This window comes from Oxyura jamaicensis, chromosome 2, assembly GCF_011077185.1.
Source record: "Oxyura jamaicensis isolate SHBP4307 breed ruddy duck chromosome 2, BPBGC_Ojam_1.0, whole genome shotgun sequence".
Taxonomy (NCBI): Eukaryota; Metazoa; Chordata; class Aves; order Anseriformes; family Anatidae; genus Oxyura; species Oxyura jamaicensis.
The window spans coordinates 105,091,713-105,108,179 of record NC_048894.1 but is presented as its reverse complement, the minus strand read 5'-3'; the positions used below and the strand labels follow the sequence as shown (position 1 = coordinate 105,108,179).

Here is a 16,467-nt window from a genome sequence, read left to right as displayed (position 1 = left end):
TGTTCACAGAGCAGGCATTTGTGGTAATGGTTGCAAGGCAGGGCCTGTACTCCTATCACACTTCCACAAAGCTATTTTATTTCTGTATTTTCCTTCTACCAGAGCATTTACTGTCTCCTGTTGCTTCTGTAGGTTGACTGAATGCTAAGAGCTGCCGTGGTGTGATGCCTGACAGAGGATACACTGATAAACACTTGACTTCCAAAGCTCACCACAGTCTTATTAGCAGAGTTGAAAAATAGTCTGGTCTCCCAGGAAAGCTCCAGTTTTTCCAGCAAAGAACCTACTTCTTTTCCACAGCCTAAAACCGAAAGTGACTGTATCACAGAGCTGATGCTTTAACCACTGTGGAGGCTATCCTGGAAGGATAGGCAGAGAGACACCCATTTATCATCTGCTTACATAAATATTTTGTTTGTTAGAACATGGAGGAGAGGAAAAGGGAAGATAAAACCAGCAATGTGTCCTTTTCCCTTGTTTTAAAATTCTTTAAATCTTCTTTTGCAGGTATTCAGGAGGGGACTCAATGTACCAAGTGTAAAAATAACTGGGCACTGAAGTTTTCCATCATCTTATTATATATTTTATGTGCCCTGTTAACAATTACAGTAGCCATTCTGGGATATAAAGGTATGTATGAATTGAGCACAACATTTCTCTTTCAGTCAAGCATCCAAGAGCATTTGCATGTACTTGATAAGCAATTTACCACATTTTCACCTTGAATATTCACCTTTGGCAATGTGGTTTGTTGTACACACATGGCAACAAACCTTGGCCTTATATTTTCATTTTCAAACAATTGTGAAGTTTTCAAATTAGATTAGAAATTTGAAAAGTGGAAAAAGGTTAGAACAAACTGATCATCCTTCCACCATGAAGGAGTAGACTCAAAACTCTGCAGTATTTGCTATGCCTTAATTTCATTGAGCCCTCTTACATGTATCAGCACCTTTCCAGGCAAATACCCTTCTTAGTGGGAGGGCCAGGAATAGTCTTATTAAGGTAATTATATTTTTCACAGGAATAAAGTGTAGGATCAATATTACTTTGAAAAATCTGCAAGAAAGATTGAAGCAAGAGATGCCAATTTATTGAGTTACCTACAATTATTTTGATGAACAAAGATGCTTAGAAGCTTTTGACAGTAATTTCAAAGATTCTGACAGTTTAGCAACCCAGCAATGAAGAAAAGTTCATTTTTACAAGTCCACAGGAGGTCACATTGGAAAGCACAGCTTAAAATTCCCATACCTAAAGGGGACTAGTGAATTGTAGCAACTTAGACATTCTTATGATTGAATCAATGTAAATGTTTGTTTGTTGTGCAGTCACAGCTATAATAAGTTAAATAAATCAGATGTGAAGTTCTTGAAAGAAAAAGAAAGTGAATAACATGATTTTGAGCATTATAGTAGGACGCTGCAGCATGTTGTGGAGAAAACTAGGCTAGCTCTAAACTAGCTGCTTCAATAGAACTCTCTATTGTAGTTTCAAAACCCCTCCAAGAAGCTGGGTCAAATATTCATGTGATTAGCATGCAGTGCGTCCTGTGCCGCCAACAGCTGTGCGCATAGCATAACTGACATCACCTCTGGTCCTTTGCCAGAGAAAGAAAAGGAAACTGTAGAAATAGAAAGGGATAAATACTAATTTGAGAGGATTCACTACAGTTTTGAGTGGGAAGAAAATGAAAACTGCTTGCTTTACGTGGAATATTTAACAAGGGAGATGAGAGAATGTGAAGGGCAAATATTCTATCAGAATAGATATATTCTTTTTCTACTATAAAGCAGACAGAATGTGGTAAATTAAAATAAAATGTAAGAAAAGCAGTATAACTGCTCAGATATTCTCCTGAAGAATGTGTAAGTGGTTTCTGAAAGTAAGATTCTGAGGATAAAGATTCTTCAGGATTCTAAAAATTGTTCTTGATCTATGAGGATAAGATTGGTTATACTGACTAGGGAAGGACAAACTTAGGCCTTTTGCAGGTATAAATCTGCAGAGCTCTGCTTACAGCGAGTAAGGATCTTTCCAGGCTATAACCCAGACACTAAACGCCTGGGATTTAGCAGAATTTTCCTCAAGAGTGTTTTATTACATGGTTGTCAGTTCTGAGGCTTACTAGGAGAATCAGACCTCACTTGGCATCCGAAACAGTACATCAAGCTGCAGGGACCATTGCTCTGTATCTTGCTTTGGCAAGCATTTGCTCCTATATGTGTAGGAAGCAATAGCAATAAGGAAACTGTCCAAAAAAAATCTCTTTGGGAGTTTCTCTTCCTCATTTCAGTCCATGATTTTCCAGCTTCTTTCTCCATGGGCCTGCAGCACCGTCTTTTCCACAAGCCTTGCTCTCATCCTGAGGCCCCTTCTTTGCTACACTCAGTTCTGAACTTGCTTCTTGCTCTGACTAGTTATTTGTGCCTGACCAGGGACTAGTCTTTCTGTTACAGCCACATTTATTCAGGGTAAGGACAAAATAATTTCCTCACCCATAGAAATGGGAAAAAAGAATATAGGAACAGGGATAATGCACATCTTCACTGACCTTAAGACATCTTGGTAACCGCCCCACCTGAATTCCAAGAGAAAGGCATACATTGAAAAAAAGTTCTTTTTGGTCCAAAGTATCCCTTCAGAAACTCCAAAGCAGCAAGTGGACATACGTCAGGTATTAATTTCATCCTTTGTACCTTGCAGTTTAAGAGCTTTGTCTCCATGGTGCCTAAAGCGCTAATTTGCAGGGAAAACATGAGCTACACAAAGCCCCAGCTGATGGTACATATTCAAAGGAATTGCTGCAATATTTTTCTTAGTTGGGAAGGAATTAGGCCTTAAAGGAAGAACAAAACTCAAAATAAAATTTTATAAAGCTCTTGAACTCTCCCCTCTGCATCAGAGTTTGGCTTGTCTTTTTTATTGCAATATTACACTGAAAGAAGGAATTCTGCTGGCATCAGGGATTCTTGCAGTCTCTTAGCTAAGTTTCCATTAAATCTGCCTCCCACACTTATGTTTATAAAGCCCCAAACTACTTTTAAAACTTTCATTTCCTACATAGTATTTAGATACCCTTTGTGATTTAAAACGTTAAAACTACTAATCAGTGGATTAAATATGGCAGACAAAAAATAACTCAATGGGAGGCAAAGTCAACATAGAACAAACCTCTAAATTGGTGGTAAAAATTACATAGTAGGTTGGAGAAAACTGAAACCAAAACATGAATTATATATTCAGGTCATGAAGGAATAAAAAAAAAAATGAGTTTACTATTAGTTTGCTTTGGAAGAAATATTAAATTATTTCTTTAAAACACTAATAAAGGAATCTGTAATTTTTTTAACATACTTTCTTAAGTTAAATGTGAAAATACAAAGCTATAATTTTTCTGGCATCAGACAGTGTCAGGTTAAGGTGAATGGTTTTTCTGTGACTCACTCCATTAAGGGAAGCTACCATGCTTTCAGTTTGAATTTCTGGTAGCTTGCAGTCACTGGTTTGGCTTGGCGGCCAGGCAGAAAAGGCCTTCACAATAATGGGATGCCCGTCCATGCTACTGCTTTTGAGTGCAAGAGCGCCAAAACCAGCTTTGACCATGGGCCTGTAGTCATTCTCCCCAGAGGGCAGTAGCAGGAAGGACTGCAAGAAGGTAAATAAGCCACAGCTTATGCCTGGGGAGAGAGTTTGGGCAGGAGAAAGGTCCAGACCCCCAGGACCGCAATTTGCTTGACAGTGGAGGCTAAGATCCTGCCCCTGTATAAAGCAAATACATACAGATTTGCCCTCTGAGGGAAAACAATTAAAATAAAGGAAATGGTTTGCCTGATGAAAACTAACTCTGCACTCGACATCAGTTAATCTGGGTAAGACATCAGCAGCCTAATGTCATGTAGACAAAAATCACCACCCTGTGAGCAGCCTTCTGTTTGCAGCCTCTGTAAGCTAGCATCTTCCTGCTAAGCATCACGGCAGCCCCTCCTGATCCAGGGCTTCTGCCTGGTTCCCAGGTACACAGCAGAATTAAAAGCTTCTGCCTTCTGCAAGGTGCTGGGGACTGAAAGACCCTTTAACAGTGATCATATGCAATCTCAGACAAAGTCCAGGCATGGTCTTCCACACATGCTACAGCCAGTTGTCAATAATACCAGTAAGGCGTCTGACTGAATTGCTGCTTCAACAAAATTTGGGACTGTTTTACACAAAGAACATTCATGCTACAGAATACCTTCAGTCTTTTTAGTGTGGGCTTTTTTTCTTTCTTTTTGGCAATGCAAATACCATATGCTGTTGTATCTGCAATTCCATCCACTCTCACCACCTGCCAGTGCAGGCTACTACATATTGATAGGATTTCTATACTCTCATTTACTTTGGGCTCTTCAGGGGAATGCTTTAATATAAGTTTCCAGTGTTAGATTTCATTCAGCCATGACAACATTCTTGTTGCTATAGGACAGCGTAAAGGCTCTGGTTTACAAACTTTAGATCTGAAATACAGGCTGTCACTCACTTGAACAGCAAAATGAAGTAACTACATTTTCCTGTCATTGCTGTTACACATATTCATTTGCCAACTCCAAGTGTACTGCATAACTGGAGCAAACAGATGAGGATTACACTCTGTGTGTATTAACATAGGCAGTGTGACATTGGTAGCCAAGGCAAAGATTCAGCAAAAACATTTGGAGTGGCACTGCTTTTAAATCCAGATCCTTTCACTCGGTCCTCTATGAGTGCCCAGAGCGAGCCATATCCTTCATAGTGACTATCCATAAACAAAGCAGAACATCACAGACTGAACAAGGAGTTGCCTAGAGCTGGCCAGAGAGAAACACTAAGTGTGGTCCACACGCTCACCGTATATGATATGTGCATCAGTGGAGTAGGAGAAGTAACTGAAGGACCTCTGCTGATCTGGGCTCTAGCCTGGAAGACAGTCAGGTAGGACAAAGAGAGGATCAGCTCTGGCTTCATTTAGGAAAAATGGCACACAGTATTCTGACAAGTACCTTCAATAGGCAGAAGACAAGTGAAACTTTAGTGCTGTACTGGGTGGAAAAATTATTTCTAAAGGTGATGGTATTGAGCAATTGCCCCCTTGAAAAAGCAAATCCATTGTTGCAGCCTGGTGATTATCGGGACAGCTGCCATCATCTCAAACACTGAAATCTGCACATTGACTCTATGGTAGTGCACACACAGAGCTTCTTTTTTACTGGGGTTGTTAGCAGCACAGAAGGGAGAATGAAGGTAATTCACTGAAGGATGTTTGGTCACTCTGAAAATCTTGAGACTTTTTCTCAGTTGCAACTCCACTTACCTCAGTAGTTACACCAGAGATAATCTTGGTCTGCTGTTTGTCCTGTTGGTTTTGGGAAGCATTAGAAGCCTGCTGTGTATCTGTGGTACCCATAGTCAGAAAAAACAAGGGCAAAAGTTAATGAAGAAGGAGCAATTGGTGGATTACACTTTAAAAGTCCAGGATTCTTGTGGTTCCTCATAAAGTAGCAAAATATTCCCTAAATTTCCACTTCTAGTAAAAAACAATTCCTTACGTAGCAAAAATTTCTATGATCCAATTTCATGGCTGCAGATTTCCTCACAAACAGAAAGAATTAGTGGAATCCCCTACCCCACACAGGCCTACAGAATTGGTTTTGCTAAATAAAAATGTGGGAAACACCTTCCTTCTTCTGTCTGAAGGGAGGGCTGTCATGATACTGCATGCAGCCTCTCCCAGGGTTAGTACAGATTTGTTCTGCTCCCAGTGTAACCAAAGCACCAAATAATCAGGGGATGAGAAGTTTCTGCCCCTGGTTGTGGTTTGAATGCAAAAGCATGTTAGAGTAGGTTTGGTGTGGAAGCTGAAGGCATCTCCTAGCCTTGCAAACATTTCACTACATACTTCTCATCGCTAGAAGCCAATCCATGCTCTTTATTTGTTGTTCTTTTCCCATTTCTATATCAATTCCATCAAATCATCAGATTGTCTCAGTGACAAGAAAATGACTCAGACATTGCAAAATAAAGAGCTCATCGGCGGAAGCCATAAATCTGCACTTGATGACTGGCCACCATTTCAATCTTAATGAGTCAGAATGGTCTGAAGACCATTTTGAGTGATCTGTACCATTATCAAGATGTTTAAAAGTTTGTCCCAGCAGTATTTAATAATTATGTCTTCCAACTGCTATCTCAGACCAGAGATTGCTAGCCAGGAGGCAATTCTTAATGATTAAAAGGCTCAGGAAAGAAAAAAGAAAAAAGTCTCTTCAGGGAGAGATGGTTCATAGCAAAATAAAAGGACGTCTTCTCACATGTCTGAGCCTTTAGCAACCAATCTATGCTTACCACACAACACTGCTTGTAAACATGGAAGTAGCGTAAAAAGACGTGGTTCATGAGGAAAACTCACAAAGAGGGATTTTCTCATTCATAAGGAAGATTACTCTTGCAAAAACAATGCGTGGTGACTGTCGTCAGAGTGAACAACTGGAGGACTGTGGGGTTCCACCAGCAGACAGGAGTTCATCTTTCAACACTTCACAGAACAGCAGAGTGTAGTGGCAAGCAAGGCAATTTTCAGACTTTTATTTTGTTTCATATTAGTGGTGTTCTTTTGGTTTGCTTTATAGTTTACGAGACTTTTTTCATAATTGTACTTCTTTCCATAACACACTGTTCTCTTTTCCCTAGTTGTAGAAAAAATGGACAATGTGACAGGTGGCCTGGAAACATCCCACAGAAGATACACAGAAAAGCTCACAGAGGTGGAGAGTGGTCTGAAGAAATTAGGTAATCTACATGCTATCAAAGCCCCTTTGTATTCTGTCTTTGCGATGTTCTCCTGGAAGACTGTGGCCAGAAATTTGTCAGAAAAAAACTATGGCTATGACAAGATACAGCACTTCTATTCCAATTTCTCAAGTACTTGGGAAAACACTTAATAAAATTAAGACCACCTCTACCCAGGACATCATTTTAAGAATACTTTAATATTTACAGTTCCCTGACATCACTCTGAAATCATCTATACTTAAATACACACTTAAAAGTTGTCCTCAGGAGAGAGTCTTCTGAGTTAGAAATGCAAAATATGGAGCTGTTTTATGAAACAAGACATTCTGCATAAAATGAGTATGTTAGCTAGTTATCTTGATGCTGTTTTAGCCCTTAAGGTTCAAAACTCATGGCCATTGTAAGGGGTGCAGAAATAGTCAGCTGTTCAAAACTCTTATGTCTGAGGCAAGTTGATAACTTCCATAAAAAGTGTCTCAGGGAATTCAAAACACAAGGTTGTTATGAGTTCATGTCTCTCAAGTGTTATTACGGTTCTCAAATTTCAGGAAGATGGAAAAAGATAATGAGTAAGGATTCTACTCGCTATATTTACATTTCTACCTTTCTTTCTTGTCTGGAAAAGCAGCAGAGCTGTTTATTATCAACTTATAGGTACATAGACTTTGAGTCTACATAATTAGTTTTTATATAAGTATTGATATGCACATACATGCTTGTGCTTATGGAAATAAATTTTGTTTAGCTTCATAAACCATATATTGAGATATGTAGCTCTTCTAAAATTGACAAACTTGCAGCTTGATTGTAATTTTTACAGCTTTTTTCCTTGGGACAAAAGCCTGTATTCTGAAATATTTACACACTGCATTTAGTTCAAAGACACGGGATAATTCAGTGGCATGTACTTTTGCTGATACATACATAGAAGTCAATGTTACACCTTAAATCACATGCAACCTTTTGTGTTTTTTTCTTCTGATTAAATTAATTGCAACTTGGAGCACCTTTGATTCAGTTCATCCCAGACATTTTCACACACTGCTGGATGGTTGGCCAGTGAGATGCTTAGGACAGTCAGTTCCCAATTAAGTGGACTTGCTATTGAGGAAATTTAAAAAGTTACAGGGCAGTTTTGTGGGTGGTATAAAGGTAAGAGAACTGTAGTAGGGTTAGAAGGATACCAGCATGTAGTAAATGAAAGACAGGCCTTCAGGGATTAGCTGTATGTGGACCTGGCAGTTGTCAGATCTGAGGAACACAATATAATTTGAGCTGCAACTGAGAAGTAAACATAGAGTCAGAGCTGAGAAGATCCTGGAACGAGACAAATAGCAGGGAGAGGAACTGTGCTTGGGAACATGTCCACCCATGAAAGGCTCCATAAACACTTCAGACTGAATTCTCTCTCACAAGTCACCATTTGCTGTTAGCCATCAGGACTCATACAAACACAGGAGAAAGCTCCATACAGAGCCATATTAATAGTTTATGAAAACCATCCTACCCTCTCTTGGAGACATCTGAAATGATGAACTTCTGAGTGTAATTCAAAAATATAGCTATACTTAGATGGGACAAAAATATATGGACTGTGTGTAGCAGAGGGAAGTGATTGAGGTCAAGAAAGGGAATCTTCCCTCAAAGTGAGTGTTGACTGCTTATTACTTTGGTTTCTGTGTCCTGGATGATGAGCTGTGCAGCCTCAAAAGCTTAATCACACTCGGACAAGCGCCCAGAAGAATACTGTAGAGCACTGCAAGCAAGAGCTGAGATGTTCTTCAATGATTAGGGTTTTGCCTTCCTGAAACACAGAACATGAGGAAACAATAACAGCAAAAGAAATGTCATTAGAAGCAATAGTGGTATGTTTGAGAGGAAAAAAAAAAAAAAAAAAAAAGGAAATATATCCTGTCATGTCTGGAGTACCCTGCTGGCAAAGCTTTTGTCTCTAGCCAGACTGTTTTAAAATAGGTATTAGAATTATTTTAAAACTAAAACCAAGATTTTTATATATATATACATATATATATATGTACTATGAAACTATGAAGATATGGCACCTGGCAGAGAAAGGAGGAAGAAAATATGAAGTGCTAGAATTTACTTCTGAGGTTTCAGTAAAAGCCATATGTAACTTCAAAACATAAACCTTCTGATCCCTCTTTAGTATTTTGAATTCTGTTTACCATTCAGTTCTCATTCAAATGCAAGCACTGTTTGACTGTGTATATTCATCATTGTTTCTAACAGTAGGGTTTCCCATATATGACAATAGAATCGCCATTTTGCTCACCTCAGCAAGGCACAAGGTCTTCGTCTATTTGACTTCTACTCTGCCTAGTGACAAAACTTTGTTTACGGTTTTTTCTTGTCTGGAAAATGTATTGTAGAAGTTCTATTGACAAATCATTGGATAGCCCTACTGTACTTAAAATATATTGTAATTTTTAATACTGTGTTTTAAAAAACTCATCCTAAAGCTTTTTTTTTTTGCCCCCCTTTTTTTTTTTTCCCTGTACAACAGATGACCAAGCTGGACAAAAAGCCATGAATACTAACACTGAACTGTCTAGCTTCAGATCTGACATTCTGGCTCTTCGTCAGCAGCTGCATGACATTGCAGAGAAAACTACCAGAAACAAAGATACACTGGAGAAGCTGCAAGAGTCTGGAAATGTTCTAGATGATAGACAGAGCCAAATGAGGAGTGCCTTAGATAGTAACTCTTTCATGATCATCAGTGTCAATAAGACTCTTCAGGCATATACTGGCTATATCAACAATCTTCAACAAGACACAAGTGATATCCAAACAAATTTGCAAAACCAAGTGCATTCTCATAATGTGGTCATCATGAACCTCAACAACTTAAACCTGACACAAATACAACAAAGAAATCTTATCAGTGTCCTGCAGAAGTCAATGGAAGATACGAGTTTGGCTATTCTACGAATAAAGAATGACTTTCAAAATCTGCAGCAGGTTGTCCTCCAGGCCCGGAAGGACACTGACTGGCTTAAAGAAAAAGTACAGAATTTACAGACTTTGGCTGCCAACAACTCAGCATTAGCAAAAGCGAATAATGACACACTTGAAGACATGAACAATCAGCTCAGCTCTTTCAGTGGGCAAATGGAGAACATCACCACAATTGCCCAAGCCAACGAACAAAATCTGAAGGATCTCCAGGAACAGCATAAAGAATATGAAAACAGAACTTCTGCCAAATTCAACCAGCTAGAAGAGAGGTTCCAGGTCTTTGAGACTGATATAGTTAATATCATTAGCAACATCAGCTACACTGCTCATCATCTACGGACACTGACTAGCAATCTCAATGAGGTCAGGACAACTTGTACAGACACCTTAAGTAAACATTCAGATGAGCTGATTTTTATGAACAGCACACTAGCCAATATTCGTATAGACTCTGCATCTCTGAAGATGCAACAGGATTTGATGAGGTCAAGGTTAGATGTTGAAGTTGCGAATTTGTCAGTAATCATGGAAGAAATGAAGCTGGTAGATTCCAAACACGGCCAGCTCATCAAGAACTTCACTATCCTACAAGGTATGCAGGTTCTTTAGTGATGACCATAACAGTCTTTGATGAATTCCTGTTTGCAATACATTAGTTCTGTGGAATTCAGTGCATGTTGGTACCCAGTCCTGGCGTTTTCCATTATCTAATACTAAATTTTGGAAATGTATATGTAGCCTGAATTTTCCTTACTAATTTTCCTATGACTTCTTTACATACCTAGAATGGGGACGTTATGAAAGAAGGTTCTGACTTAGCAAAATTTTTTTCTGACTGACTGCATGGATCTTCTTTTCATTTAATTTCTAAAATAAGCCAGTGAAGGTGTGGAACCTCAAAAAACCAATCCTTGCTAAGGAGGAAATGGCTTAAAAATATATATTGGACTATTCCCAGAAAGGTCCACCCTTACTGAAAAACAAGTTGCTGTTTTACTTAAGCCAGTTGTTAGTCTGCCAGAAAACATCCTACTTGGCTTAGTTTCGAATCCTGGGATACTTTATTTTCTTCAAAAATAAATAGCATCAAGTTTAGGAGGCTTCTCCCAGCTAAATGAAAAAAATTGCTCATATTGCCAACCTGATGGGAAGCAGCCAGGCTTAAAATCTAATCATAAACAAAAAAATTGTTGTTCCAAATAGACTATGCCTGAGTTAGAGCCAAGATTGCAAGTCAGTAACCTTAAGCTTTTTCATTTAAACCAGGTCTAAGTGACTCTAGTTGAAGAATTTTAAATCATTTTAAATGATGTTGAAAATATGTATATATATGCAAAGTATTTACTCATCCATGAACAGAATCCAGAATTATTTTGTTGTTTATAAATGAAAAACTACCACAATATTACCATTTCCTACTATGTGTATTGTTCTGTTTCCTGTTATAACCTGCCAACTAATGAATAGTACTGGCCTTTCCCATAGTTGTCCTATTCCACACTTCCCATCTTTTTTGTCTCTTTTTGCTAACCCGTTACTGACAGAGTAAGAAAGAAGGTGTTACAGGAGTGATGCTGTAGTCCTGTAGTCCAAGAGAGGAAGGAGGAAAAAGGAGTGTAGTGGAATGGGAGCATGAACAACCAGCACAGAACACGTGTTGTAGGGACTGGCACCTCAGCTGGTCACCTGCGGCATCATGGCACTGTCCAGTTCACAGGACAAGGTGCATCAGATGATTTTCTTCTGAATCCTGTATTTCATGTAGGCTTAGGAAAGAGAAATTGTGTATAATGCCTGAGAAGCAGATGTATTTTTACAACTACTGTTCAAAGTAGATGTTAGCCCAGTTTTCGCAGTGCTGCCCAGTGTCACTGGTCTGAGGTATATCAAACAAGGACCCCGAGTGGTGTTTTTGTTTTGTTGTCTGTTTGTATCCCCACTTTGACTGCTTACATTATTTCAGGCCCTCCTGGTCCAAGGGGACCTAAAGGTGACAGAGGCCCACAAGGTCCTCTTGGCCCTGCTGGCCTAAAAGGACAAAAAGGAGAAAAAGGAGAGCCTGGACCACCAGGACCTGCAGGTGAAAAGGGTCCACCTGGGCCAATTGGGCCTCCAGGAGAAAAAGGAGGGAAAGGTTCAAGAGGATCACCAGGCTCCAAAGGTCAGAGAGGTTCTCCTGGCAAGACGGGTCTGCCTGGACCAAGCGGAGACCCAGGGCCACCAGGGCCACAAGGCAAAGATGGTCCACCTGGGCCACAAGGCCCACCAGGATTTCAAGGCCTACAAGGAACTGTGGGAGAGCCAGGAGTACCAGGACCTCGAGGACTACCTGGGCTACCTGGAGTCCCTGGGCTGCCTGGTCCAAAGGGCCCACCTGGACCACCAGGGCCACCAGGTCCCGGGATGCCAATGGCACTACAGAGTGAACCTACGTCGGTGCCTGAGGCTAACGGTAAGCTATTGAAACACCACATGTATCTTTTACTGAGATCCAAATATATCTAGCAGAGGGTGCACACCAGAGTTACTGGTTCAAATAACCTCTGCTACATTAGACTCGATCTTTGAGATTCGTCATAAAGAGCCCTGTCAAATGAAGCTATGCTTGTTGATCTTCATATGTATGACCTGAATCTGATTTAAGTTAATATTTACAGCTAAAGAAAAATCAGTTGTATGAGTAATAAATAATTGCCTTGGCCACACAGTTTAACCTTGATTTCACAGTGTCAGGACCTTGGTAAATAAATTCTCAAATGATATCTAAGTATTTTATATGGCAGCACGTTGTAGATGGGTGTAGGATCCTCCATTTATAATCGGCCAAATGCAGAAAATTACCACTGGCTCATTGATTTCAGTAACTGGTTTAATGCAGAAAAATTCACGTCATAGGTTGTTCTCCTCATTGGAAGAACTATACAGAAAAGTGCTACTACTTTTCAATTGAAAGAGAAATCTTTGAAGAGGCAAAGTTATTCTGCGAAGAGAAGGCATCACACTTGGTTATCATAAACAACAAAGAAGAACAGGTAACTAGGTTTTGTTTCTCTTTCTCAAGGAGATTCTGAGATTATTTAACATGTGGAAGCCACAGGGCAAGTGGGAAGCTGAAAGCATCATGAATTCATATAGTGAAGGAGACACAGTGGTTGACTCCAGTTAGCATTTTATCCACCTTCTGCCTGCTCAGCAGTTATTCCATGTGCAGAAGGACAGTGTGAGCAGAGCAACTAACCCTGAAGGTGGTGGGAACAGAGCGCACAGAAAGGCTGGTGAGAATTGGAGGTTTGAACCTTTGGAGATGCAGTCCAGTATGCCTTGCATATTATCCAAAATGGGGGGGAGGTCTGCAGGGTTGAAAATAATTTATTTTTAAATTCTCTTTTAATATATGTAGCCTAAGACTTCTGTGACACAAGTGTTTTTAATATAACTATATAAATCTTGCTGTACTTTTAGTACTGTTCAACATAATTATTCAGTGGCTATGTGGCAGTGGGAACGTCAAGATACAATTGCTTACTGTCTGTTTTTTTGGTGGTTTTTTTTGTTTGTTTGTTTGTTTGTTTTCAATTTATAGCTATAAGATGTTGGCTGTGACTTTATGTCAATCTAATTTTGATGACTAGCCCCCTCTACTGCACCTGCAGGTAGCACTATGAATTCTAGGCAGGGGGTCACAAGGCAAACTCCTGAAACCTATCTTCAGCTTATAAAAATTCCTCTGGCCATTCCTGCTCTGATAGCAAAGATGTTCATGAAGCCAGAGTATCTTATTAGCTCCAAAGACTGTTGTGTTTGCATGTTATGGACTAAGATCTTCCTTCCACAGCAATGGATAAAAAGGCAGATTTCAGGGAAAGGCAGCTTCTGGATTGGACTTACAGATTCAGAGAAGGAAAATGAATGGAGATGGCTGGATGGATCCTTACCAGATTACACGTACGTAAATAAAAACAATAGTGTTTATTATCTGCAGATGCTACCACTCTTGCTGACACTTCTAAAAACAGCATCTAGAAATTATCCAGTGAATCCAGAGTTTTGTAGATGGCAATGAAATAATTCTTCACTGAGGGTGCTGTTGAACTGTTTTTTTTTTCTCTCTGCCTTCTCCATGCGCACAGCTTTATTTCCTTGCCAGGAGGAAAACTGAACACTGAATGAAAGAATCACATAACTACACAGCACAGTGTTTCTTGCCAAAACATTTGCTCCTGACTTTTATTACAAAGTTAAGATGGAAAGCACAGTCTTTTTTGTGTCTTGGTTTGATTTTTCCTTATTTGCATTACAACTGGCTATAAATAGAGTGCTCGTTCTGATAAAAAATGACCAGCTTTCAGATAAAGCCCAAATCCAAGTGGAAAGCATTAAACATAAGGAAAATGCATGAAATTAGGGTGTCTAAGCTTTGGCCAGCTGAGAACTGAATTGGCAGCTCTCCAGGAATCCTAGGGCTACACCTAATTTGTCCTAAATGGAACAGATTGCAACCACCCAAATTTTTAATACCGAGGAGCAGACTGAAGAGTTTACAGATCTGAGCATGCTGTGCAGCAGAAAAACAGGCTCAGTTAGTCAGATGTTACAAAATGATTAGCTGTGATTTCATTGGTGTTCATTTTGATGAGAAACATGGAAAAAGTCAGATGCATTTCAAATGAGCCATAATATTTTTCCCTTTTTCTCCCTCCCTGTTTTCATTTTTCTTCCTCTTTATGGCAGCACTGTGCCCAATTTCCACTTCAGCCACTGCTTTCAACAGATTTCCACCACCCCATGGTTTTAGATGCCCTGTAATAAACTCAGAGCTGTCAGTTACTGATTTTCAAAGTATTTCATTATTTCTGGAAAGCCATGTGTCCTCCCAGGTGCCTGGTAAGACGCTATGTGTCAGGCAGGCATGTTTTCTAGCTGAGCATGGACCATATTAGCCAGCAATCACAAGCTCCAGTCAACAACCTGTTCCTTCAGGAAAATGGAGCTTTTAAGTCCCAAGGCTGGAAGTGTTTCTCGCTTGTCAAACAAAAACAGGATGAGGAAGCACTTGCTGTAAGCTCTTTACATGCTGGGTTAAGTTTCACCATCAAGGCTAATAATCTCAAAAGACATGTAGATACATATTTTGTACATTCTTTATAAGCTCAAAAGTTCACTTCCTATTGAAACACCAATCCGTAAAACAAATAAATCCTTGCTGTGCCTTCTGAGAGGCCCATCTCGGTGCAGACATCGAAGAAGGAACCGTGCTGCCGTGGTTTGCAGTGCTTGCGAGCTGCCGGCTCGCCGCAGTACCGTCTGCTGGCAGGAATGAAGTGCACAGACTTTGCAGGTTTGGAACGATGCACACGGAGCACAGAGCACTCCCACTGTATGTGCATGTACATTCAGAAACTGAAATAAAGTTCATCGGTCTAATTTTAGGTCTTTTTGTTTTGGCAGCCCGAGGCTGAATAGATTCCCTTCTCTGTTATACATCTGTTTTCCATTTTCAACAAGAGTCATGTATTGTTTGTCTCAATGTGTATTTCCCGTTCAGAACAGATCTCATGATGTTTTTGTTAATTTCTTGTGGTTGAAAAGCTGTCATGTGTGTCGCATTGTGCAATAATATCTATTGCTTTTTTTTATTGAAAGAAACTGGAAAAACGGGCAACCTGATAACTGGAGCCATGGGCATGGGCCAGGGGAAGATTGTGCTGGGTTAATCTATGCTGGGCTCTGGAATGACTTCTACTGTGAAGATGTTAACAATTTTATTTGCGAAAAAGACATGGACAAAGGTAAGACAGGCACTTGGTTTGGTTATTTCACCCTATCCATAACAGGGCAAATTCAAGTAAATTTTGCACAGGTAGTGAGGACATGATCCAGGCATAAAGCTAGTTGCAATGGCAGTGCTAATACTTTGTGTAACGCAGATGATGGATTGATCGCACTCTGGAAGCAGCGTCCAGACTGACTGCAGGCATGGCATGTTCTATATCTTGGTCATCTCCTGCAGACTTGAAATGTGCCTAAAATTTCAGACATAGTTTGGCACATGTGTTCCAGACCCTGGCCACAATGGGAGCTGTTTTTATAAAAGCAGTGGCTAAGCAGGGGGGAAATCTGGCCATTAGGGTGGCCCAGAAACCAGCCTTCAAAAAGAAATAGACTCTGTTTTGAGAGTTCGTGCAATACAAATCACTTGGTGACTGCTAAGGAGGTCTTAAAATTCCCACCAGCAATGCTGCCAGGAGATCCCATAGTGCAGAGAGGCTGTGTCCAAGTGCCATGAGCAACTGCTCTGTTGCAAATAATGGCCATTGGAGTGGAGGGCTCATAAATGGCCAATGTGTCCAAGTAGTCACCCAGGTGGTTGCCACAGGGGTTCTCTTTCTGGATGTACAGGCATTTCTGCAAACAGCAGAGTGCAGGTGGTTCGCGTGGCTTCTTAGAGCCCAGCCCTGCCATCACAGAGCGAGGTAGCAACTGTGTTCAGGGTGGTACTCTGTTTAGTTGTTACCGCCTACGCACAGCCTGATGTAACATTGCTTTGCCAAGAGTGCCTGGCTGCTCCGGTTGCAAATGTGTAGGCTGAATTTCAGTGAAGGTAGATGGAAATGTCAACCAGTGCCAAAAATACATCCCATCCACAAAAACATCCCCCTAAAGCAAAACAAAACAAAG

At 40.2% G+C, this 16,467-nt stretch overlaps 1 protein-coding gene and 1 long non-coding RNA gene across 3 annotated transcripts in view; both read left to right on the top strand.

The window, feature by feature from the left end:
* The window catches only part of COLEC12 (collectin subfamily member 12), a 94,836-nt gene that overhangs the window by 76,284 nt on the left and 2,085 nt on the right, over positions 1 to 16,467 (top strand). For both annotated transcript variants that reach the window (XM_035317010.1, XM_035317009.1), the window contains exons 3-9: positions 508 to 630; positions 6,706 to 6,804; positions 9,335 to 10,381; positions 11,753 to 12,241; positions 12,685 to 12,821; positions 13,625 to 13,734; positions 15,433 to 15,578. In XM_035317010.1, coding sequence (XP_035172901.1) covers positions 508 to 630; positions 6,706 to 6,804; positions 9,335 to 10,381; positions 11,753 to 12,241; positions 12,685 to 12,821; positions 13,625 to 13,734; positions 15,433 to 15,578 — 2,151 coding nt within the window. The remainder of the gene's footprint in view (positions 1 to 507; positions 631 to 6,705; positions 6,805 to 9,334; positions 10,382 to 11,752; positions 12,242 to 12,684; positions 12,822 to 13,624; positions 13,735 to 15,432; positions 15,579 to 16,467) is intronic.
* Positions 5,134 to 6,286, top strand: LOC118161546. Its single transcript, XR_004748080.1, has 2 exons — positions 5,134 to 5,467; positions 5,569 to 6,286. It is a non-coding gene; the product is annotated as an uncharacterized LOC118161546 (long non-coding RNA).